This window comes from Rhamphochromis longiceps, linkage group LG16 (genome assembly GCF_057381845.1).
Source record: "Rhamphochromis longiceps isolate RC_006_pf linkage group LG16, R_longiceps_female_GT1.1, whole genome shotgun sequence".
NCBI lineage: Eukaryota > Metazoa > Chordata > Actinopteri > Cichliformes > Cichlidae > Rhamphochromis > Rhamphochromis longiceps.
This window is the reverse complement of record NC_140572.1, coordinates 34,798,446-34,823,878: the sequence shown is the minus strand read 5'-3', so window position 1 is coordinate 34,823,878 and position 25,433 is coordinate 34,798,446. Positions and strand designations below refer to the sequence as shown.

The following is a 25,433-nucleotide window of genomic DNA, read 5'->3' as shown; positions in this document are numbered from 1 at the left end:
CAGATTAGGGAAAACAAAAGACTACTTGTAGAGGTACAGAATCAGGGCAGCTGATGTAACTCTAATACATGAAACTGATATTACATACATCTATTGGGCCACCTAATTGGATGTGCTTTTGCATTTATGCTCCCACAACCTCACCTGTAGTCAGCCTGGAATCCAGAGCCACACCACTGTGCCAGCCTCTCTCTTCACATGGCGCTGTTGCCTCCTGTGAGATTCCTGACACCCCTCCCCCACCCATCACCTTCACTCAATACCAGGTTGAGATGCAAATGAGGAGACTTCACTCGGGCAAGTCTGCTGGACCAGACGGAGTGAGTCCCCTCGTCCTCAAGACCTGTGCCCCCCAGCTGTGTGGAGTCTTTCATAAACTGTTTATGCTGAGTCTGAGTCTGCAGAGGGTCCCAGTGATGTGGAAGACATCACGCCTCGTCCCTGTACCAAAGACGCCACGTCCCAGTGGCCCCCAGGATTACAGGCCCGTGGCACTGACCTCCCACATCATGAAGACCCTGGAAAGGCTCATCCTGGACCAGCTGCGACCCATAGTAAGACCACACCTAGATCCCCTTCAGTTCGCTTATCAGCCTCGTCTCGGAACTGAGGACGCCATCATCTACCTGCTCAATCGTGTCTACACCCATCTGGACCAGCCGGCGAGCACTGTGAGGGTCATGTTTTTTGACTTTTCCAGTGCTTTCAACACCATCAGGCCGACCCTCCTGGGTGATAAGTTAGCAGCAATGCAGGTGGATGCTTCTCTGGTGTCCTGGATTGTTGATTACCTGACAGGAAGACCACAATATGTACGTCTCCCACAGTGTGTGTCTGACAAGGTGATCAGCAACACAGGGGCACCACAGGGGACTGTCCTCTCCCCCTTCCTCTTCACCCTCTACACCACAGACTTCAGCCACTGCACAGAGACCTGCCATCTTCAGAAGTTTTCTGATGACTCTGCGGTGGTTGGATGCATCAGCAGGGATGATGAGACAGAGTACCGGGCTGTGGTCGACTCCTTTGTCACGTGGTGTGAGCAGAATCATCTGCAGCTCAACATGGCAAAAACCAAGGAACTGATCGTGGACTTCAGGAAGACCAGGAAACACTTGACCCCTGTTTCAATCCAGGGGGTCAGTGTTGACATTGTGGAGGACTATAAATACCTTGGAGTACACATTGACAATAAACTGGACTGGGCTAAAAACACCACAGCACTTTACAGGAAGGGCCAGAGTCGTCTCTATTTTTTGAGGCGACTGAGGTCCTTCAACATCTGCCAGAAAACGCTCAGGATTTTCTATGAGTCTGTTGTGGCCAGTGCGATCCTCTATGCTGTTGCATGCTGGGGGAGCAGGCTGAGGGTCGCAGATGCCAACAGACTTAATAAACTGATCCGTAAGGCCAGCAATGTTGTGGGGATGGAGCTGGACTCCCTCAAGGTGGTGTCGGAGAGGCGGATGCTGTCCAAGATAAAGACAATGTTGGATAACACCTCCCACCCACTCCATGACATGTTGGTCAGTCACAGGAGCTCGTTCAGTGAGAGACTGAGATTACCGAAAAGCACCACTGAACGACACAGGAAATCATTCCTGCCTGTGGCCATCTCCCTGTACAACGCATCCACTTAACACACTGTTTACTGCTACAACTACACATGTTTCTTTTACAGCTATTTAATATATATATTATATATATATATATATTAGTGCTATTCTTAGTTAGCGTATTGTCTGTCTTGTCTTAATGTTGGTTTATAATGGAGCACTGTAACAAAAAATAATTTCCCCCAGGGATCAATAAAGTATCCTGATTCTGATTTAAAGTATTGCAAATATTGCCTAATATGTGCTCTAAATAGCTTTCTGCTGCTCTTAAATGTAACATCTGACACAAAATTACATAAACTATAACTGAATTCCAAATTATCCACAGCCTCAGGTACAGTACAGATGAGGTGGTATAAAAATCCTTTAAGAAAATGCTGTTACTAAACGAACTAAACCTTTAACCTGTCAAACATCATTATGTCACAGCCCAAATAACACACCTCTGTACCACTGTGTCCAGCAGCAGTGAGAGGGCAAATCTGGAAATTACAACATTGCCTTTGCTAATTTTCATCTAGCATAATAATGTCACAACATATTTGTAAAACATTAATAAAAACAATACATTTCTATGATTTTGAGATTTCATACATAAACACCGCTGGAGTATGAGGAATAAACAAATCAACAAAAATGATGGATTTCGGGGGTAAGATTATTTACTGGTTTACTTAACCACCTCCAAAACATAATTCAGTCCCCAAATAGTCACTGCAAAACAATGTAAAAACAGCTTACCCTTGTAGAATGATGTTGTTTAGTACACAGGCCTTTTCCACACCCTTAACAAATTTGACATTTCAAAGACCTCCAGCAATATAATACCGTTTGTGTAGTTACAGGTTTGCTGCTATCTCTTTTTTCACTTTGGTGTATAAAAAGCTGTGCTCACACGCTGAATGTAAGGGGTAAGTACAAATAAGCACATCAGTGACAGAGAAACCCTTGTTTGTCTCCCTGACCTCTGCGGGCTTAGCTATAAAAGGCAAAGCAAACTAAAAGAAGAGTTTTGGACCTGGTGATTTTTTGGGGTAAGCCACAATGTTCCTCACATCGGTTTCTGACCTTTACAAGAAGATTCTCAACAAGCTGTCTATGTCTTTGTCATCTGGTGTAACGAAGTTTAGAAGGGACAGGTGGCATAAATCAAATCAGAGTGTGCAGACTTTTTGCCGTGTGCAGTGTTTGTGAGAAATAAAGAGTTGCTGATTTGACAGGCCTGTTGCACAGAATGAGTCAAAACACAGAGGAAGACATTGGATCTTAAAGATCTGATTCCTGAGATTTAGTGATGACATTTTCAAGGTTTCATTGTGAAAAAGTCTAGCTTTGTATTCCTGTTGGCAAAACCATACAGAGTTGCTGAGTGAAGGATTTAATGTGTTCCATCATACAAACAAACATATCCTGTAAAAGGCCAACTGGATAGTGGAGAGCACACTAACAGGTAGTGCTAATGAAATTTTGATGCTAATTTAGGTTAATTTCAAATTAATTTACAAACCCATCAGACTGAATAACACAAATGTGATATTCGTTTTACTAATGTGGACCTGAAAGCAACTTAATTATGTTATGAATGTCTGTGAAGGTTCTCAGTCATCCAGGTCATCGTAGTCAAAGGAGCTTGCAAAGAAAAGCGTCTGGACTTCTTTAAGTTGCTTGAAGACGTTTCACCTCTCATCCGAGAAGCTTCTTCAGTTCTAAGGTCAAATGGTGGAGAGTCCCAGATATAAACCTAGTGGGAGTATCCCCCCACAGAGGGACAAAAGGACCCCCTGATGATCCTCTAATCGTCTGAGCCAAGGTGGAAAACTGGGCGTGGGTCCCAATCAGCCAGAGTTTCGGGTGTGTTCATTGTGAAACCTGGCCCCACCTTATCATGCGAATTCCTGAGATCAGATGGCCCAGGATGTGAGTGGGCGTTAAGGCGTCTGGGGAGGGAACTCAAAACTGGATTATAGATGGCAGAGAGTTGGTGTCGTAAACCACCGCCTCTGTTCAAAGATGGTCGCTCACAGTGGACATAGATGGCTTCTTTCACTCCTCTTTCAAACCATCTGTCCTCTCTGTCCAAAATGTGAACATTGGCATCCTCGAAAGAGTGTCCTTTATCCTTAAGATGCAGATGGACTGCTGAGTCTTGTCCTGTGGAGGTGGCTCTTCTGTGTTGTGCCATGCGCTTGTGAAGTGGCTGTTTGGTCTCTCCAATGTAGAGGTCTGGGCATTCCTCGCTGCACTGTACAGCATACACCACATTGTTAAGTTTGTGTTTTGGCGTTTTGTCTTTCAGGTCTTCAAGCAACTTAAAGAAGTCCAGACGCTTTTCTTTGCAAGCTCCTTTGACTATGTTATGAATGGCTTGAGTTGTTTAAAGCAATCTTACCTATACAGTATGTGAAAGAAATACGTAAGTGAAAAGTATTGAGTTAACATAGTTACCAAGTTAAAGCTCTTGAATGATACATGCACCAGATTCCTTTATATTTGTGTGTGTAAGCATTTAAAGCCTGCTGTGAATCAACACAAATGAAACAGGAACTTGTTGGCTTATTTCCTTTCATTGTAGTTTCGACTTTGAGTTTAAACCAAAGTCATCACCCAGCGCTGGAAAAAAGGATACACTCCTGAAAGTGCGATTCAATTTAGATAAAAGCCACCACTACACGCTGTCCCTTGCTTGTAGTGCGCTCTAACATGTTTTTATTTGTTCAACCAAAAACCAATAAAGGCCGTCCTGGAAGTGCCCTTTAAATGCCATCATACAGATAAGTTACATTTATAGCTGCATTTAATGCAGTGATATTTTCTTTATAACCAAAAGGCTGCAAGTTTCAAACTTGTGTGAGACTTTAGACACAGACCAGTTATCCTGTGGCCTCACGCAATAGTGTGGATCAAATGGAGGCATTTCCTGTATGTAACAATGGTTGGAGGATGCAAATCCATTCATGATCCTCTTGTTTGACTGCATTAAGCATCCCATAACATGCTAAAAGTAAAGGTTTCTTACTGTGAGAGAAACATATTCCACGTTGATCAGACATGCTTCAGTATTAGAAGTGTATTATTTATATGCTATACATTCTGCACGCAGCTCCAGAACCGAGACAAAACTGCTCCTCACCCATTCCCAAATTTGCTTTTGTCGACTTCAAGTGTTTTTCACAACACATACTTCAGATTTCACCTGAAGTGCTTCTGGAGTGAGGCGCTGCGGCACAACCTGACTGTGGATAAATTGAACTTCCAATTGTGAACGGGTCTAATTATCGCGGCTTTGATTGCTTTTCAAGTGCGACAGTTTTATGATATATTACCCTCGTCCCACTTAACAAAAGCTAAGTGCAGTGCAATGAGTGGCAGGATGTATTGCTGTGCTGTCAAGGCTGCACTTAGCAGGTGTCACGGTGCTTTCACCGTCACCAATTGATTTGGGAGGATACAGCATGGATCAATGAAGGGGTCCTGTCACTCCTTTTATTTAGTCCATCTTTACTCATAGTTACACACACACACACACACACACACACACACACACACACACACACACACACACACACACACACACACTCAGAGTGGCCTTTCTACCTTTACTTTTAGTACACTCAGGATTTAGTTCTGAGCTTTTTTTGTATGTGCGTGTGTGTATATCCGTTAAGCCCAGTCACGCCACACTACAGAAAAACAGCTACCGCATAACGTGTTTGAACTTGCGTCTTGCAGCGTGGAGGTTAAGCGAAGTTTAGCAATAATGAAGATTATAAAATTTTCCATCTCATCAAGAAAAAAGGGAGTTGAAAAAAAGCAACTCATCTCGACTTGTCTGTTTTGCAATCTGACAGTTGGCGCACAATAGCAGGTGTGCTTTATGGCAACACTGATTGCATGCTATCAACAGCCTAATGGGAATTTATAGAAGTATCTGCAATCTTCTCTATATGCAGCAGGCATCTCACACAATGTTTCAGGGAGGAGTGAGAGAGAAATAGCCGCAGCAGTGTTATAAATATCCACAATTTTACATCTGCATTTTGATTTTACCTGGGAACGCTACCATAGAGAAAATCTTCCCTCCTAGTCAGAACCCAGTGGGACAAAAAGTATTTTTAGCTAGATTGTTGATTTCACTCTAATTGAGCCAGAAAAAGTCATCCCAAATCTTTTACGGCAAGACGGAGGTGAATCTGTACCCATCTTAAAATTATTCGAGCAACTCAGACAGATAAACAAGCACTGCCTATGTGCACACTGCTTGCCTTGAGGCGACTTATGTTGTGATTTGGCGCTATATAAATAAAATTGAATTGAATTGAATTATAAAAGCCATTCCTTCTTGCCCTCTTCCTTCTGTACAATCTTGATTGCTGTATATATGGTTGATGCATGCGTTTCCCAGTAATAGTTTTTATCTAATCTAAATGCAATTTAAAATGACTATATTGCCTCTGACGAACCTATTACCGGCAGTTTGTGGTGCGTGACTGCATGATGTAAGCAGATTCCTGTTTGCTTTCACTTTTAGATGTTGAACACAGCTTTGGCAGTTTGGGGAATTAAACTATTTTTGGGCTTAGAAACCTTAACTATGTACACGAGGCCTGTAAGGCTTTAAAGTGCTCCAGAGATTTCAGAGGTGTGGCTCTGGAATATTATTTCCAGACAGCAGGGATATAAAGAGGATAAAAAAATGGGTGTTTGTCTGTTGAAATGCAAACTTGTGACACCAGCATAGGGGACTAACTAGCTTTGTGTCTACAGGTAACTGGTAATCCCGAGCTCCAGCATAAGACAAACAGCTATCCTGCAGGCTCACAGGCCATTCAAGACTAAAACAACTAAAAGTGGCTTCTTGCAACAGCAGGAAGCCACTATTTTATTCCACAAGATCCTTTTGTGGTCTCATAAGGAAATGTCAGTAAACACTTTTACTTACTATTCAGGAGCACAATTTAAAGGTACTTTACTTGAGTGTTCCCATGTTGCTTTCTAGCTTAAGGTTAAATTATACACTGCATTTATTTTTATAGAAATAACTGTTTAGTGTGACAGAGAGTTGTTTTTGAACACTAATATTTTGCACTGAAAGAATCAATATGCAACAACATCAGGAAGAAGGAACACAAGAAGCTGGAGAAATACCAAGGGCTCAGCGAAGAGCTTTAGAAGATGTGGAGGGTGAAGGTAAGAGCGCAGTCCTAGGAACAGCTAAGATATTGCGCAGGACCCTTAAGATCCCAGGCCTCGGGTAGAGGACCCGAGCTTGAAGGATAGACAGATTCTTATATAGTCTGTTAGCTTTCCCTCAATACATTTTTTGCATCACATCCTGAATGCAAAAGTGAAATATGGCACATATATTTCAGCATTGATAATAACGAATACTTTAGAGATTTCTGTGGCTGGCACAAGTACCGATACCTTAGCACCCATGGAGCTAAATACCTTGCTAATCCTAGTCATGTTTCTTGCTATAATCCTTGGAAAAACAAGCACAGTTTTTAGTTTCTAAAGCCAAGAACAATGCTGCTCCTTCATTTTCATGTCCTTTACACACAATAGACAGGCTAATGATGCAAATTCATGCTTCAGCATGTGAATAATAGCACATTTGGAGTTATTAAATGCATACTGACTAATATTTTGCAGCTCTCTCAATTTGAAAAAAAAAATAAAAATCTGATTTTCTGTTATTAATGTAATTACCATTTAGTGATAAAAGCTACTTGCAAGGTAGCTTTGTCTCCTGCCTAAAAATTACAACCAATTTCAAATGTCATATCTGACGAGGATATCAGTGTACCATGCTAAAATTTTCTAAGGAGCCGTTTCCTTGTTTGGCTTCAGTCTCTCGCCTGTTTTTAAGATTAGGTTTAAAACCCAACCAGTCGCAGCAGATGGCCCCGCCCCTCCCTGAGTCTGGTTCTGCCGGAGGTTTCTTCCTGTTAAAAGGGAGTTTTTCCTTCCCACTGTCACCAAAGTGCTTGCTCATAGGGGGTCATATGATTGTTGGGTTTTTCTCTGTATCTATGAAGCGCCTTGAGGCGACTTTTGTTGTGATTTGGCGCTATATAAATAAAATTGAATTGAATTCTGTTCTTTTTGATAAAGCTTATAGTTCGGGCTGGGCCACGTGACTTTGAGCCCTCCTTGATTATGCTACTACAGACTTTGCTTTGCTGGACTTCCCATGACCCACTAAAATCACATCTTTCCACTACCTCTGTGTGTCACAGTGTTTTTATCAATAATGGTTGTCGGTGATTTTCTGATTTATTCGGTTAACTAGTTCCTGGATCATGATTACGCTTAGTTATGCCTCATTCCCCACCTGTCTCCACCTTCCTTATCAACCCCAGTGTGTATAAACAGCCATGTCTACGGGTCTTATTTTACTCCTCCTAAATGTTTTTAATGTTTTTTTGTTTGTTTTTTGGACTGAGCCATACTTTGTTTATGCTGGGTATTGTTTGTTATTAAAATTCACCCAAATAGTCTTGTTTTGTTGTGTTTTATTTTTTCTAGTTTGTATGCAGGCTTGTGCAGCATTTGGGTCATCCTCTATACACTTCAGCATTAACAGTATCTTCATATAGTAATTCTGAATGTCATTACATTTTATGTTTTCCCAAGACCTCCCAGCTGGCTTCAGGCCCTTCCTGAGCCTGGCTCTGCTGGAGGTCTCTTCTTGTTAAAAGGAAGTTCTTCCTTCCCACCATCCCCGAGCAGTCACCCATAGTAATTTGACTGTTGGGGATTTCTCTCAAATATCTGTAAGATCTTTACCCTCTAGTAAAAAAGGTGACAGTTGTGAATTTTTTAAGTGACCTTTTCAGGGTCAAGCTGGGTAGTTTTCATTAAAAAAGGTCAAATTATACATAATTATGACCCAGAAACTTCCAAGTTTTCTTTTATACATTAAGCAGATGGCTTCTGCAAAACTGTTCAGAATTAATGTGCTGGCAATGTTCCGTGTTAGCAACATAACAACAGAATGACTTTATAATAGGATTTTATGCCCAAGGAGGCAATAAAGCCTAATGAGGAACAGCAGTCCTTGAAAACAAAAATGATCCTTTGCTAACAACAACAGTGCCACGATCCTCGGTCTGAGCGTGCTCACTATGAAAAATTATCTGTGTGTCATAGGTGTCCTTTTTTTCTGCTCTTGCTCTTGACGAAGGCGGTCGCACTTTTCTCCTCCTCCTCTTCTCCCTTAGCTTCCCTCCTTAGACTCTTGTGTCCTTGTCTAGTCTCGTGTTTTTTATATTACTTTTCCCTGGAACACTCTCTCACAGTCTGTTCTCTAAAACCTAAAAGAGGAATTATGGATTTGATCATCTGGTCCCTAAATGCAACTGACACCCTTTTCTCAATGAGAAGTTTGGGCTTGGGTGAGCCTGAGTGCTGAAGATATCTACCTATTCGGAACCATGGTAACAGGGTTCTCAGGAATTCGCATGATAAGGTGGGGCCAGGTTTCACAATGAACACACCCGAAACTCTGGCTGATTGGGACCCACACCCAGTTTCACACCTTGGCTCAGGCGATTAGAGGATCATCAGGGGGTCCTTTTGTCCCTCTGTGGGGGGATACTCCCACTAGGTTTATATCTGGGACTCTCCACCATTTGACCTTAGAACTGAAGAAGCTTCTCGGATGAGAGGTGAAACGTCTTCAAGTAACTTAAAGAAGTCCAGACGCTTTTCTTTGCAAGCTCCTTTGACTACGATGACCTGGATGACTGAGAACCTTCACAGACATAACAGGGTTCTTGCTGATCGGAGCTGGCTTGGCCCTGACTTATCGAAGAATTAAGGAAGCGGAACTGGCTGTTCAAACCCCCACAAGGCTGCCCGCTGGGATTGAAACGATGGGACAAGGTATGAGTTTCTCAAAATGGGCTCATTGAGCGCAGCACAGAGAAGATCTTGGAGAACGCACGGCTGCCATGAATACTCAGAATAAGACCTCTGAGTGCAAACTGTATCACATCTTGGAGCAGCTCACTGTGGTCGTGAGTTCTCAGAATCGGCTCTTTGAGCACAAGAATGACAACATCACGGAGCGCAAGTTTGATAACATCATGGAGAAGCTCACGGCTCTCCAACGGGAGATTGAGAGACCAGTGTTGGACTGTTAGAACAGCTTTGAAATTTATATGAGCTGTTCGCACTAAAGTAAAAAGCACCATCACTTCATGCGGATACCCTTTCGGTGCCAGCTGCGGTCGCAAGGCTGGAGCCGAACAAAAACTCCCTGATAACGATGGGCTAGTCTGTTCCTTCCAATTCCATGCAAGGCCACCTAGGTTGGCTGGAAGACTGTTTACTTAGCCTAGCAGGGCGAAGGACATTGTCTCAGCTGAACTCTGGACACGCACACACATGCATATACACTGATATGCACACACGCATCACCCCTCCCTTTCCGAACGCCTTCGATGCTTGTTCCCTCCTGGGAACACGGCGGGTCTGAGCCCGTGCTGGAATGGTAGCGCTGGGCAGGATGGCTGCTGTGTTTGCTTCGGATTACTCCTCACCCCCCACCCAACCCTGTGGCTTGTCACGTGTTCCATAATGTTGTGCTTTGGACATTTATGTGCTTTTTTGTGCAGAGGAGTTTTTTTGTTTCCTGTTCTCATGCTGTCCTCCCAGGAGCCCAGCATGAGTAGAGGTCTCTTTTTTCCTCTTGTACTTTCCCATTGTAGTGTATATTTCAGTGTTTTTCTGTAACGCTACCAATCTCCGACCTGTATCCCCATGTGATGTCTGTGTTGTGTGTGTAAGGTCGGGGGAGGGGTGGGGGTCCCATTTCACTGCAGGGCAACCTGCACGTGGTGAATAAAGCCTTGATTGATTGATTGATGTGTTCACTGCTCAAGTGAGTTTTCAAAAAAACGTCAAAAAAAATCATTTAGTCAGCCAAAAAAGTTAGACTCACCCGAGACGAGGCATGTTTCCTCGCATTCTTCCAAAGTCTCAAAATTGTTCTGGTTTCCCCCACAGCCTCCATATTCGAAGAGTTCACAGCGTCCGGAGTCGACATTGAAGAAGTATCTGTCCTTTATGGCCCTGCACGGCCCCGGCTCGTCCTTCAGGGCACATAACTCACTGAAGATGACGGGTTCAGCTGGCACTCCATGTGCTGTGGTGGGACAAGAACACAACTTTTAGTGCTCAGCTTCTTTTGGCATCCAGTAAAATGGATTTTTTTTTTTTTTTGTGAGGAAAGAAATTAGGTCACAGCATCAAACTCTAACCTCAGGCTTTGAGATAAGGTAAAGTTGCATGGCAGTATAATTTTTAAAAGACTTTCGTGTAAACGGCTGACAGTCAGCTTTCAGCCGTTTACACTTTAGACACAAGAACAGCACGCCGTGTGACCTGACAAAATAATTAGAAATATGCAAATATTTAGTCAGAAAAGCTACTCACATATTTTATTTTTATGCAATAACTTAAAAGAAAACTTCTACTTTTGGCATACTTCTTTTTTGGACTTGCACTGAAAATAAGGAAGCACCAGCAACCAGCAAAACTCCCCTGCGACATAAAAGCAGATCAGATCCAGGTAGGTGGCAGCTGGAAGGAAAAGACTGAGTGAAGGCAGCACAAATTTCCCAGCATGCTGCACACAGCGATGGCTTGGACTGCAGCACATCAAATTATTTATTGCACAAACTGCGAGACCGGATCATTAGAGTGTTAAATAACCGGGCCTGTTGAGGTGAACTTTCTTGATCACTAGGCGGTTGAGGTCACAACTTTTAAGATCAGTGGACAATGGAGCTTTGCACAGACAGCGTTCTCTAATGTCATTAATATTTATAAAAGCTGGCTTTGTCAGATCCATGAAAAAAAAAGGTGACACGAAACCCTCTGAGCTCTACTAACCACCGTTGTGAATGTTAAATCACTGTCTCTGTGTGCTGCTGGGAAATAGCTTTCTATGTCCTCATCCCTGCTGTTTTTAGGTCAGGTCTCTGTTATGCTCGCCTGCAGCAGTGCAGTTACTTCAAAACCCACTGAGATCTCTTTGGTTTGTTGGATATCTGTCCAAAAGGGGTTTACAGAGCTTGAACCACAGCATTTAAAAATGTCTTTATGGATTCTGCGCATGCTAATGTAATAAATAAATCGATGTGTTGCAATCTCTCACTCAGTGTTTCCTACCTTCCCTGCTTTTTTCACGTACGAGCACAGAGAGGAGTGACTTTTGAAACCTGGGAGTGTGAATCAATACTCGCGCAATCCTGCACAATGAAAAAAATATAATAACACAAATGCACACGGACACAAAAATTGATTGCTTTTGCTATGGATCCCCATTAAGTGGTGGTGCTCAACTGTCTTCAACCAAGATGGCGCCGCGTATGGTCGCCCTGGTGCTTCAGTGCGTTACTTTTGTTTTGTTTTTGTACGCTGTGTTCACTGCATCATTCCATGATTGGCACTGACCACCACCTGCACTCATGTATATATCTTTCAACGTAGCACTCTTAATTCTTATTCTCATGTATATATCTTTCAACGTAGCACTCTTAATTCTTATTCTCATGTATATATCTCATGTATAGCTCATGCACATATCTTTCTACGTAGCACTTTTAATTCTTATCCCTACTTTTATTTTTTCATGTCTATTTAAGTGCTATTTATGACACTATGTTTGCACTGAAGCACCGCAGCAATTTCCTAATGTTGTAAACCTGCTCAACATTTGGCAATAAACCCCTTTCTGATTCTGATTCTGATTCATAAAGAATGCATGACAATTTCCACCTATGCTGCCTATTCTGCAGAGAAGGTCTGAGGTAAATATAGCCACGTTTGTCACTCTTTGTTATTTTCACTGTCACTCTCAGGACTTGTCCTAGATCTGATTAGCAAGTCACATTGTGAGGCAAAAATTCCAAGAATACTGGTTAAGTTCTGAGCTCTCTAGAGACATTTTCACACATGCAATGCAACCCAAAACTATTTCCTGCTGGAGCTGCATGTGAGCACTCAAAATTTCCAGTGCCTATGCCATTTTCACTTCTGCCTCTGCTTCTGGGGTAAAGTCCCAGTCTTCCTCCATTTACTCAGATGCTTAAGGCAACCACTGTATTAATGGCTTACTTAAAATAAGACAAAAGGAAATCCTAAGTAAAGTGAAGACAAGTGTTAAAACAACCAAAAATGCACAAGACAGATCAATTTGTTTTACAGCTTATCAAACTGAGGGCCATCTCCTGCGGGCTGCAGGCAAAGAGGCATGGTAGAAGCAGGATAGATCACCGGTCCATCACAGGAAGAACACAGTCAGACAACTACAAATTCACCAGATAACTTAACAAGCAAATGGGGGGGGGGGGGTGGAATCAGAGTGGAATTATAGAAAGGCCTCTCCTGGCTGGAGGGCTTAAACCAGGAACCTTCTTCCAGTAAAGTGACACTGTTAACTCCTGCATTACCGTACCAGCATACACAAGGAACAGAACTGAATTAACAAGATTTCAAGGCTATATAATGTATCTAGTAATATATATATTGATGTTTTAAAAATCACCCACTTTAGATTTTTGCAGCTGGGATGAAAAAACAAGGTTTGTTTTCTGAAAGCTACAGAGTTTCATCAAAACAGGTCCTCTAATGGGACCTACCCTAACCCCTCTCCTATCAGCACAGCAGTCAACAAACAGTCACTCTGCCAGGAAAGGTAATGAGGGCAGCAGCTCATCCTTTCAGCCTGTCCTCCTCCTTTACCTGTCCAATTCTAGCTTGCAACCAGCCATTGGGGATACCAATCAGATATTCCCAATCTCCTTCTTTCCAGCCGACCTGTGTTACTACTAATGCATGTGGTGAGGCCAGCAGAGTTTCCCTGAAGAGTCTTGTGGTATTTTTGTTCATGCTCCTCTTGCCGAGGCTGATAAGCAGTAGCAGACAGGGAGGAATTTCACATTGACATAGGTGAAGTGAGTCTGTCTGGTACCCCACACAGCCTATGTGGACGCACCTTAGTGCTGAAACACACTGAACAAACTTTAAAGAGAAAGATGGCAAGTCACAATTGTTTGCTCTCTTCTTTGAGATCGAATGCCTCGGGCTACCATGGTTACAGCACAAAAAATTCTTTAAAAATAAAAGTGCAGACATGGTGCAGACTGGGCTTTGTGTTACACAGTGTCTTGCAAATAGGAATGGTCAATAAGCCAGAATTTGACTTTCCAAGGAGACGGAAAGGAAACAGGTTCCTCCTATTGATTTCTGCTCCTCCTGTCTAAGCCAGACCAAAGCAATAAGGACTCTTTTCTTCTATCACTCATGTTCATTATTCAGACAGAAGCATTGGGAGGCAGTGTAAAAGAAACACAACTGAAGACATTTTCTCTGCAGGGAAACCAAAAAATTCCAGCCACTTCCATGTGGTGACTCAAAACTTCCTTTAAAGAATTTGTTTGGATTCAGGAGACAGACACCTTCTGTTTTTAATTTCAGGCTTAAAGCTTTCCTTTTTGATAAAGCAAATAGTTACGGCTTCAGGTGACCCTGAACCTTCAAGTAATTACACTGTCCTAGGCTGCTGGGGACTTCCCATGATGAGTGTTTCTTCCTCACGTGCCTCATTTCCCTTTCTATGTGTTCATACACCATTTTCTATTTATTCATCAGTAATTATTTATCTCTGGCTCTCTTCCACAGCATGTCTTTTTTCTATCTCCCTCCCCTCACCCTAAACTGATCGCAGCAGATGGCCACCCCTCCCTGAGCCTTCCTTCCCACTGTTGACAAGTGCTTGCTCAGAGTGGGTCATCTGATTGTTGGGGTTTTCTCTCTATTATTGCAGCATCTTTACCTTATACCTTGAGGTGACTGTTATAAATAAATCTAATAATTAAACCTTACATGAGATGCCAGCCAACAGCGGTTCCTTTGATTTGAAGCCTGACCCCTGCCCAATCCTGCATTTTCATTTAATGTTTTGGTTTTGTTTTGTTTTGTTGTTTTTTTTTGTTTTGTTTTGTTTTTTTTAAATTGGAAAAAATGACCAGACCTGCAACGATCAGATTTTTTTCTTGATAGGTTCAGAATAAAGTTAGAATAAAGATCATTTCCAAAGCATTCCTTTTATGGATGCAGATAATGAGTCATGTCAGGTATTCCCAGTAGCTTTTCCTCTGAACAATGGTAGGCTAGCATAAATGAAATTTGCCACTGCCTCCAGTATTTTACAATTAAGAAGTCCTCCTTTATTTTTTTATGCACCCTTTTAATGGAAAACCCATCAGTGCAATCAAGTACAATCAGGAGCGCCGCAAAGAAGAAAAGGCTGAAATTAATTACATAGATGGCATTAAAGAAAGAAATGCTGAGAGTTTTTGAGTGGTTGGCGTGACATGAGCAATCTTCTAGTCACCCTCATTCCAGCTCAGGTTTTCTTGAGCAGCATCATAGAACTGCAGCTAAATGCCAAAGAGATTCAACATTAAATAATTCTGAATGAACAGCAATAATATTGTTTTTATTTTTGTCAATCCCAAGCTGTTTTTCTTGGTGGAAAATTATATATTATGATCAAAAAATTTATAAATGTATGTAAAAAGCTATAAGCTGTATTTTACATGATGCAATTTGCAAACTAAAATTAAATCTTTAAAGTATGCCGGGGTAAAATTCAATAAAAAACACACACTTTCACACACACCCCTGAGCAATCTACAAATCCATCCAAAGCTCTGGATCTGTCATTAGGAATCCTCTACAGAGTTGAACAGAGGGTAAGTAAATATTGTTCACAAAAGGCATCAGAAAAATCCTTGGACCTATTAGCATGCTTCTTGAAATATGAAATATGGAGCGTAATGAATCAGGAAGCAGATTTCAGGCACGTCAGATTTCTATTGATGGCTACTCTTCTGAATACTGCTGACAAGTTCAGCTTGGCCAAGATTTGTACGTACACATATGGACGGATAAAGATCTGAGTTGCTCAACATGTGCGCTGTGCTGAGCACCTCTGTAATTCCCTGGGCAGGTTGAGTCTGATTGAAACCCAGTCCCAGCTTGTTCGGTGTAACAGAAGATTATCCCGTGTCTTCATTTCTAGGGCCCTTTGCAAAGAGGATTGAATTACCACAAAGCAGCAAACAAAAACAGGCAACCCATGAAAGAGTCGAAGAGAAAATACGAAAGAGCACGCACCATCATCAGGATGACAGTTAAACATGATGTGCTAAAAGACAAGCTTGGGAAAGTGAGACAAATAAAGATGGAAAACAAAGATAAAGAGCAGAGTAATGCCACAGTTTTGACAGCTCCCAGTGCATTTGTCATCTATAGCATCAACTGTATGAATGTTCGCTGCAGGAAGGGAAATAGTCTGGTTTTAACATTTCCCCATGCGTTGAGATTTGAAAAGAAACAGCAGAAAGAGAACATTTACTCACTAAGCTGAATAAATGACCACAGTATCAACACAATATGAAATGCCTCCAGTGCACTGAAAACAACACTTATCAGGCACATATACTAAACAACACAATGTCTGATTTTATTAGTGCCAAGCTAAGTAGCACTGACATCATGGCGCGTGCTGATAAAGAGTCCGCCTTCTACTGGCTGAAGAGGCTTTCATATTCCTATGTAGCCAACATCGTGCTCAGTCTATATGTTTTAAGTTCTTTATCTTATTTCACGCACGAGTGCAAGACGTCTGCACTAATCCACGCTCAGCTATTTGACAACTGTGTGCACACAGTTCAGGTATTCATAGAGTACTCCATGTGTTTACTTACTTATGCACTCAAAACAGTACGTCAAACTGTGGAAGTAATGATTTAGGAAACATCCCTGACAGTCTTCATAGAAAGCCTGACAAACTACAGATTCACTCATGTCTCTGTTCACTGCCCGAGGACCCAATCTGCAATCAGTGACATGATCCACGAGTTTAAAGGAGGTTTTTTTTTTATGTCCATTCCTTTAAGGCTTGATGAGATAAAATAATCATTACTTAGTTGGTGAGTTTATTTAAGACAGGAAAAAAATGGTGAACATTGCTTGAAAAAGCTGCTTATGGAAAATTCATTTCTTTACTAACTCGTCTCAGTAAATATTTAACAAGTGCAAATTCCAATAAATAAAACTGATATTGGATTGCAACACTTGGGTCAATATGCTTAAACATTTATGAAGAAATCAAAAGGATGCATCAGCGTGCCAGTGTAGATAGGCCCGAGACTTAAGAAATGCTGTGTGTTTATCAGAGCCCTGCCCTGAGGCCAGTGGACAAAGGGCTGAGGGCGAGTCAGTGAGTCACAGTGTGTCCCAAGATTTTACAGCTGACCTCAGAGCAAATAAGGCCACCCTCACTGCATATGCGTTTCTGCCTCTGTGTGTGCGCACGTACATACACACTTCCAAACATGCATTTGTTTTGTAACTTGGTTTCAGGAGAGTTTCGTTCTCTTTTTAGAGCACAGAAGGATACATCTCTGCTCCCTGAATGCTTTGGCATCAACACACGAGGTCTTTAACAGTCTTTGTCAGCTCTGGCAAAAAGGGACAAATCAGGGAAGGACATCTAGTTGACACACACCCGCATTGCTTTTTTTGCAGACTCAAACTGGTGGATTTGGTGGTTCTGCAGATGATGTCATTTTGAATTACACTCTCACAAACAGGTTTGAACCATTGTTTTCGGTTAATCTATTAACAGAGCAGAGCTCACTTTAGCAAGTGTACACAATTAATGCTTAGTGTGGTTGAGGCTACAAACGGCAGGATACTGGGTGGGTCAGCAAAAAAAAAAAAAAAAAAAAAAAAAAAAAAGAGGGTTGCACAGGAAAAATCATCCTGCACATCATTCCACATTCAGCTCATTAAAGCAACAGACCTGGGTCTTTGCCACAGAAAGATGACCTGATTCCTGCATCAATCGTGGAAGCAGGAGGAAGTTCCTCCAATGGCTCTTCATGCTGAGAGATCAAAGATGGCCTCAAGCACCTTTTAAAGTATTTTCGCCAGCAGATCAAAGGAATCCCCCTGAAACACTGACACGTTCATGCCTCCAGGGCAAATATGTTGCCATTTCTACAAACAATAAAAGCTTTGAAAGTTCAGGTTGTGTGGTCGGGAAACAAACCGGGGGCTACCCTGAAGCCAGAGTGAGTAGTGAACCAGTTCATGTTTGGGCAGCCATGGGTTGGGTCCCTGTATCGCTCAGTTCACAGAGAATAGACAAAACCCTGCCACAACTGGTGGCTTGACTGCTGCTGGAGATACCCAAGTTAAAACTTACAAAACCGCCAAACTTACACCAAAGTTATCATGCAGAGCTCTGTTTATCTCGGTGTATAGTATGTTTTATCTGGTGTTGCTAAAAAAGATTGCAACAGAGCTTTGTTTTAGGCTGCAAGAAAACCTGCTTAATTATCCAAAAGGCTTGTGGGATCCATGCATTTTTAATCAGAACCTCTGTAATGGCGTGGCAGGTGGGGAGGGAGGAGAGATGAAATGAGCAAGATAATTGTTGCTCCACAACTCGATAGCTTTTGTGGACTCATTTGTCCATGCCAAGCCAGATTTAACACTTATCTCCACTTACCTTGTTTTTTTGTTGTTTTTTTTAACCCAGGGCCACTTTTTCTTTGTTAGCTTGTTCTTCTCTTTCTCTGAGAGCCTGGTGAGATAAACCCAAAAACTTTGTCTGCCTTTTCTTTATGATTTTAACTCTTTTTCATATATCTTGCAAACCTGAAGAGACTTTTTCTCCTATTTCAGTTCAGTGGTGGAAATCACTCCACGTTGCAAAGGCATTATCTATTCCTGGCAATATCTAAATTGAGCCTCTGTTTCCCACTTGGTCTTGATAATAAAACAATAGTGGGAACCACAAATCCCTCTCGCTTCAGTGATTCTTCCAATTCCGTGCTGTGACATTTGCAAAGCCAAAACACTGCCGACCCCAAAAAAATCCCACTCAGTGCCAATTAGAGTCTGGTTCAGCCGGTCCTCAGCCAATCAACCGGACAAACCAGGTTTCCTGGATGCCACTTTAATAGGATGTGTGTGATTAGCTGAACCGCAGGTTAGTGACAGTTATCTGCACACCTGTGTGTGCCACTGCAAGAAATTAAGTTTACATCGGTACGAGCAAAATTATAGTCTGGTCCCTTTAATTCGAGAGAAGACTGTGACTTCTCAGTCCAGAAGGAGCATATGGCAGACAATGATGCAGGCATAAGTTCGACATAAGTTGCAAAAGCCGCTGGGGGAGAAAATACAACAGCACCATCTGCCATAGTGAGGAAGTCCCAGCTACAAAAAGACTCACAATTATTCATCACGTCACTGGCAATGACAACCAAATCATTCTCAGAAATGGCAGCGTTGAGACCAGTAATGGAAAACTTTCATTACAAGGCACGCTGATATAACACATTCGGATTGGATTAAAACTTGTAACTGCTGTCTTTAACCAATTAGAACTATATATCTGAATAAATCAGTTCATTTATTTATTTCAGGGTAACACAAAAAAAAAAAAAAAAAAAAAAAAAAAAAAACAACACCTGATTATCTCAGAGTGCATACAATGAAAGCCAGGCATATTTTACAGGGTAGTGTCAGTGCATCAAGAGCCCCCAAATGCAGATGTCTTTGCTAATATCAAAGCTGAACCAGAGGCAACATCAGATGACTCTAACATAGGTTAAAGAGAAAAAGAGGTACAGAGGCTTCGCTACAGGATTTGTTGGTTCATAGCTATAAGCCCTGATCACGCTCACATCCATCATTCAAGAAGGTAAAATTTCATAAATGTCATATTTGGTACAAGTGAAATATTTACATTTTTTAATATGAGGATTTATTGTTCTAAAGAAAGATAAAAACAGCTCATAATTTAGACAGGACAACCCATAGCTGCTGAAGGTGTAAATGACTGAAGAAAAACAATGCTGGCCTGCATATCACAATCATGACGCAGGTTCACAGTTTGCTATACTGGCTGTTTTAAGTAACTTAGCTAAAAGTTTTTGTTTTGTTTTTTTCCAGATGCATCAATATTCCAGGTACAATGAAGCACTGAAAAGAACCTGAAGGATTCTAAGGACTACGGTCATTAATGTTTTTGGCTTTGATGTGGTTGTGATGGTGCAGCTGAATCAATGGGTCAGAGAGAAAGTGGCTCATTCCCCATCTGTGCAAATGCCATCCTCAACCGATTGTACAGTAGATACACTCATTAGATTAGGAGATCAATACAGCAGCCTTTTTCTACAGTGCAGGTTATAATTCAGACAAACAGATGAGAGAAAAGGAAGTCCTTCTTCTATTGCCGATTGGAGAGCCAAAGTGAGACTAAAAGTTAAGTTTGAAAGCATGCTCTCATATGAAGGATTATGCCTGCTGCTCCTGCACTGACACCTGAGGGTAATGCAGCCGAATGGCACTGAAAGTTCACTTTTGTTTTATTTCCACTTTGTTCACATCAGCAGCAACCATTTCAATCCACGGTTTCATGGTCACCGCCATTATGTTATCAACTGAAAAGATTAGCAAGATGGATGGCAGCATGGGCAGACCAGTTTTATAGAAAATAAAATATAACCAGTACAAAGAGACATTTTAAGCTTGAAAAATGAGATCATTTACTAATTTATTTTTTAATCTCTTCACAGCCAGCTGGTCTCCATTGACCTGTATGTTTAGGTTCACATCTATCCAAACTGTCCCCTTTGTGAAACACTATTATTCCATTACATCAGCGGTCCCCAACCTTTTTTGCGCCACGGACCGGTTTATGCCCGACAAGATTTTCACGGACCGGCCTTTAAGGTGTTGCGGACAAAATAAAACTAGTACCGGTACTGAAAAAAAAGAAGATTTATTCATAACACACGGGAAAAGACCCAGGAAAACAGAGTTAACGATAAAAACGATAACAAAATAACGCTGAAAACCAATAAAAACCCTGAAAACCACACATTTCACACCTGAGCCTCAACTCTCGCGGCCCGGTACCAAACGACTCATTGACCGGTACCGGTCCGAGGCCCGGGGGTTGGGGACTGCTGCATTACATGATTTGGGTTTGGTTAAGTCTCTCTAACAGTAATCAAAATTAACACATGCTTGGTTAGCAGGTGGCTGAAATGCAACCTGAACCCAACTTTGCACCTAAGTGGTTTGGTCATGACCTGGAGGTTAACAAATGACATGTCGTCTTTTTAAAGCTCCACAGAAAAAACTGTGACAGAATTTCTTTTTTTATTCAAATATGTTGAATACAGCGAACTGAGTGCATAAGGTTAGGATAACTGGTTATTCTATAATTACAATGAGTGTGAATGTGAGCAATGGTTGCATGTCTCCGTGTTCGCCCTGTGACAGGCTGATGACCTGTCCAGGGTGTAACTAGCCTCTCACCCTGTGACAGTTAGGCTCCAATGAATCAGCTTTATGACTTTCAAGGGCAACACAATACAAACATTACAGCGAATTCAATTTAACTTCAGTTTCTATGTGAACACACCTTGAGATTATACAGCATTGCAAGCTACTTAGCACGGTACTGTTTTGCATGGAAGTCTGTTTACGCCACTAAGGAAAAAAGCAAAAAAAAAAACAAAAAAAAAAAAAAAAACACCACAATCCATAACTCATTATCTTTCTCGAAATTTCGACCTATTAACTCAAAATTTTGAGAAAAGTAACTCGAAATTTCAAGTTAGCTCTGCTAATCAGTAATCTACGATAATGACGTCATTTTCTTGTTACCCGGAAGGATATGGCGCAGAGGAATGCGCACTCAAAACCGGGTTGGCAACAATTTGGCGCTTTTGAAAGTACATTTGCTGATAGTAACGCCACGATAGTAACGATTCAGCTAATAACACAAGGATTTCGTCATTTGTGAAGCCATGCTGAAAATACTCAGCAATTTGTGCATTCATGACTGGCTGTAATACTGGTTAGCTGTAGCAATTGTAGCGGAGGGTAACTTCTACTTCTGGGTAACAAGGAAATGATGTCATTCACATAGATAACTGATTGGCAGCACTAACTCGAAATTTCGAGTTATGGATAATTGTTTTTTTTTCTTTTGGTGGTGGAAATGGACTTTCATAGTTGTCACCATAGTTAACGTATAAAGTATTTTTTTTCCTATTCAAGTATTATTATCTCTAAACATCATTACAGCTGCAAGAATTCGCCATAAATATGATGCAAGACATGAAAAAGTCCACCAAAGACACAAATTGAATGAAAATGTAGCTCACTGAACATTTTCTGGTGCTGTTTTGCCTCGAACCCCTGCGCAGTGCCAGTGATGCTAGTCGCTTTTACATGTTTAATCTGTGGCTATGATGCTTTGTCAGCTGTGACTGTTCAATGATTTCTAAACCTAGTGGAGTTTTCATCAGTTGAAATGACTATTTATGTATTTGCATCATTGTTAAACCACAATAATTCAGTTTTGTTTGCAAATAATTTACTCACAAAATCAACTAGAAAATCAAAACTCAAAACAATGGTGAGACTGCAGGTGGAAAAATAAATAAATAATGCAATCGTGGGAACAACCAAGACGACAATGAAATGTTTCAGTCCGGAGCGCCCAGCAGGCTGACCCGGTCATGGCTTTGCCATGACTAAAACCGAATAACAAAACCACAAACAAGAGAAATAAACAATGTTTTGTTCCTCAAAATTGAGCAGTACCAATCTGTTCACATTACAGTGCATGGAAAAGAAAGAAGCTGTAGGGAATAAGTCAGAGGTGTTACAAATACAAAGGAAAAACTGATTGTGTCTGACTTTGCACTATGCGTAAAATGGAAAACTCATTTTTTAGAGAAATGGCAGACAGAAAGACACAGTGGGAGGCTTAAGAAACAGTGTGTTCAGATACAACTTGATAATTTATTATTTGTTATATTTCAATATGCTCAGAAGCCCAGAAATACCAATATCCTGCTGTTCATCTGAGCACATATTCACAAATCTCAGTGTGGAGTTATAAATACCACATTTCTCATAATAAAACATTGCCTTTTATTGCATGTTTTTAACTCTCCCAGTTCATACATTCAACAATGTTTGAAATATCAACGAGTAGCAGTATCGAGATTTGTTACAGTTTGCTTGTGTTTTTGTGTAAAGATTTTGCACTTGATTTGAAAGTACCACTGGGGCAAAGCCAAGATCGCAGGTGGCATTTAAAGACGGTGTACTCGTGCAGAGTGTGCTGTGTTTTCATTTTTGTGATGGACTTGCATTTGACGGACTTGCTCTGAACCTGACACTGCTCTGCGTGTTGATATGTGTGCAATATTTAAGTTAAAGGTTGCACGGCTGAAGGTAAACAAAAACAGACCCAACTGCAGCCCGGAGCCCGGACAGGTGACGCCTTCGTTTGCCTTAAACGTTGGTATAAGCTCAACCTCACTCTGTTGTTTTTCACATTTCATTCGGGTCTTTCATTTGAGTTGTTTCAGTAGATCAGATCAGTCTGAGCAGCATGGGACTGCGAAAGAGGCGTAAGCTCAATTTCAGTGACTATCAACCTCAAGCAGTCAAAAACAAGAAACCCATCATCCACATGTGCCTTGTCTGAACTGGTACAAACCAGAAGAAGTGATTGGCCTTTCATCAGACATTCTGCTTGACTGCTCCTCCAACAGGTTCAGACTTGGTTCACTTCTGTCTTTTATTCCCCAAACCTTTTGTCCACTCTGCTGATATTTGCTGCTATGCTAGAGCACAGTTAAGTCAGCACACCTTCTTAAGAAAAGAGATTCTTCTTCTTTTTTCTTTTTTCCCCCAGCAACATAAATCCAACATACACAAATACAGCATTTATATATAAAACGAAATAATGCAAGCGATCATGGCTCAAGAGTTAAGAGTTCGCCTTGTAATCGGAAGGTTGCCGGTTCGAGCCCCGGCTTGGACAGTCTCAGTCGTTGTGTCCTTGGGCAAGACACTTCACCCATTGCCTACTGATGGTGGTCAGAGGGCCCGGTGGCGCCAGTGTCCGGCAGCCTTGCCTCTGTCAGTGCGCCCCAGGGTGGCTGTGGCTACAATGTGGCTTGCCCTCACCTGTGTGTGAATGGGTGGATGACTGGATATGTAAAGCGCTTTGGGGTCCTTAGGGACTAGTAAAGCGCTATATAAATACAGGCCATTTACCATAATGCAATAGCACAAGTTATTTACCACCATTCTCATATCTCAAGCCATATTTCCACTTCCATTATCTCCCACAAGTTCAGCATCCTGTGAGATGCATAACTTCCTGAAACACTCCCCCTTAAACAAACCTTACATTTATTGTCAGTTCCACCAACAGGAAATGCTACCATAGCCTTATCCACTTGCAGACAGCCAGTTGAGCTCGGCTACAAAAACTTTCCAGAGTCAAGGAAAAAGGATAGCACTATCTTTTTCAGCAAACAAATGTGAGTCATTCACGAAGGCATAAGGCTACAGACCTAATTAGTTCCCATGTCGGTGTCATTCACCCCCTGTGCAAAATGGCAATTATGACTCAACATTTGCGAGATTAAAGCTTCCTGCAAGCTACAGCAACGTTAATAATGTTGCTACTGCTTGCAGGAAGCTCCGTCAGCCGCAGACTCCTTCAAGATAGAGCGCACTGTGCAGGGACAGATAAAGGGACGAAAAGCTTTGAACAAAAGGCCAGCTTTGTTTGGTTTTGTACCTGGAATGACACAACACCATCAACAACACAAAAGGCAGAAATTAAACATGTCTTGTTAAAAAAAAAAAAAAAAGGCACAAATGGGCCTCTTTTAACAACCTACGTAACTACAGATGGTCTTTATTCATCAGAGTGACACCAGTGGAATTCGGAGCTGTGATGTTACGTCACGTCATTATAGGAGCGTCAGCCAGGAGGACAAAACAAAGCTTTTTCTCCAACGTGTTCCAGTTATTTTTATCAGGTTTGCCAGATGGTTGTTAAATCCAGGCCAGTAACAACTTGCTACTCTGTCTGTTCACAAATAATAGCAGACAGTCAGTTTTGATCATTTCGACTGAAATGATTTGTTTTGATTCAAATTCACGTCATCAACCTACTGAGTACAGCGACCCTAAGTAAGGTTAGCTAATTAGGACGCTCTTTTTTTTAAATTATTATTAATATATTATTAAAATATTAATATCCTTTTTTTGTCTTTCACATCCCAAAACTACAAAATTATTAGTATAACCAAGTCCATGTTCCAGATAAATATCTGTACTTTTGCACACATTTTTCCCTTCATGTCTCTGTGCCAGTCACTGAAAATTATGAATAGCAACAGGTCTTTTTTTAAGGAATCTGACCCAGGTTGAGAATATTATCCCAGTCTTCAGAGTCAATTTAAGACCTAAATTTTTGCTTGTTGTTTACCATAAAGACATTACGAATTCCTTTTTTCAGGTAGTGAATATTCAGTAATGGAAAAAAGACTTTCTGACTTTGAGTCTCTTTACAAACCTTTTCTGGGTGGCCCTAAAATTACTTAACAACACAGTTTTAAATAAAAAGTACATCCATGTGTTCACTGACGCCTATAATGGGAAGCTAGTACACTGAAAGTAATGTTTCTATCCCTTGGTGAGCCACTTTTTCCTCCTATTGAGCAATTGGTACATGCATTTCCAGATGTTCTGGCTATGCCTCTGTAGCTGTGAAAGAACACACTAGCGAAATATTGTCAGGTGAGTTGAGAAATGATTATAGAGACAGCATCTTCCCTCTAAATACAGAGCCAAGGTAGTGTAGTTTGCCAGCTTCTACAGGTGACAGTG

At 41.4% G+C, this 25,433-nt stretch overlaps 1 protein-coding gene across 2 annotated transcripts in view; it reads right to left on the bottom strand.

Annotated features, from left to right (window-relative positions):
• tfpia (tissue factor pathway inhibitor a) overlaps positions 1–25,433 on the bottom strand; it is a 46,390-nt gene that overhangs the window by 13,941 nt on the left and 7,016 nt on the right. For both annotated transcript variants that reach the window (XM_085384405.1, XM_085384406.1), the window contains exon 2: positions 10,564–10,767. In XM_085384405.1, coding sequence (XP_085240531.1) covers positions 10,564–10,767 — 204 coding nt within the window. The remainder of the gene's footprint in view (positions 1–10,563; positions 10,768–25,433) is intronic.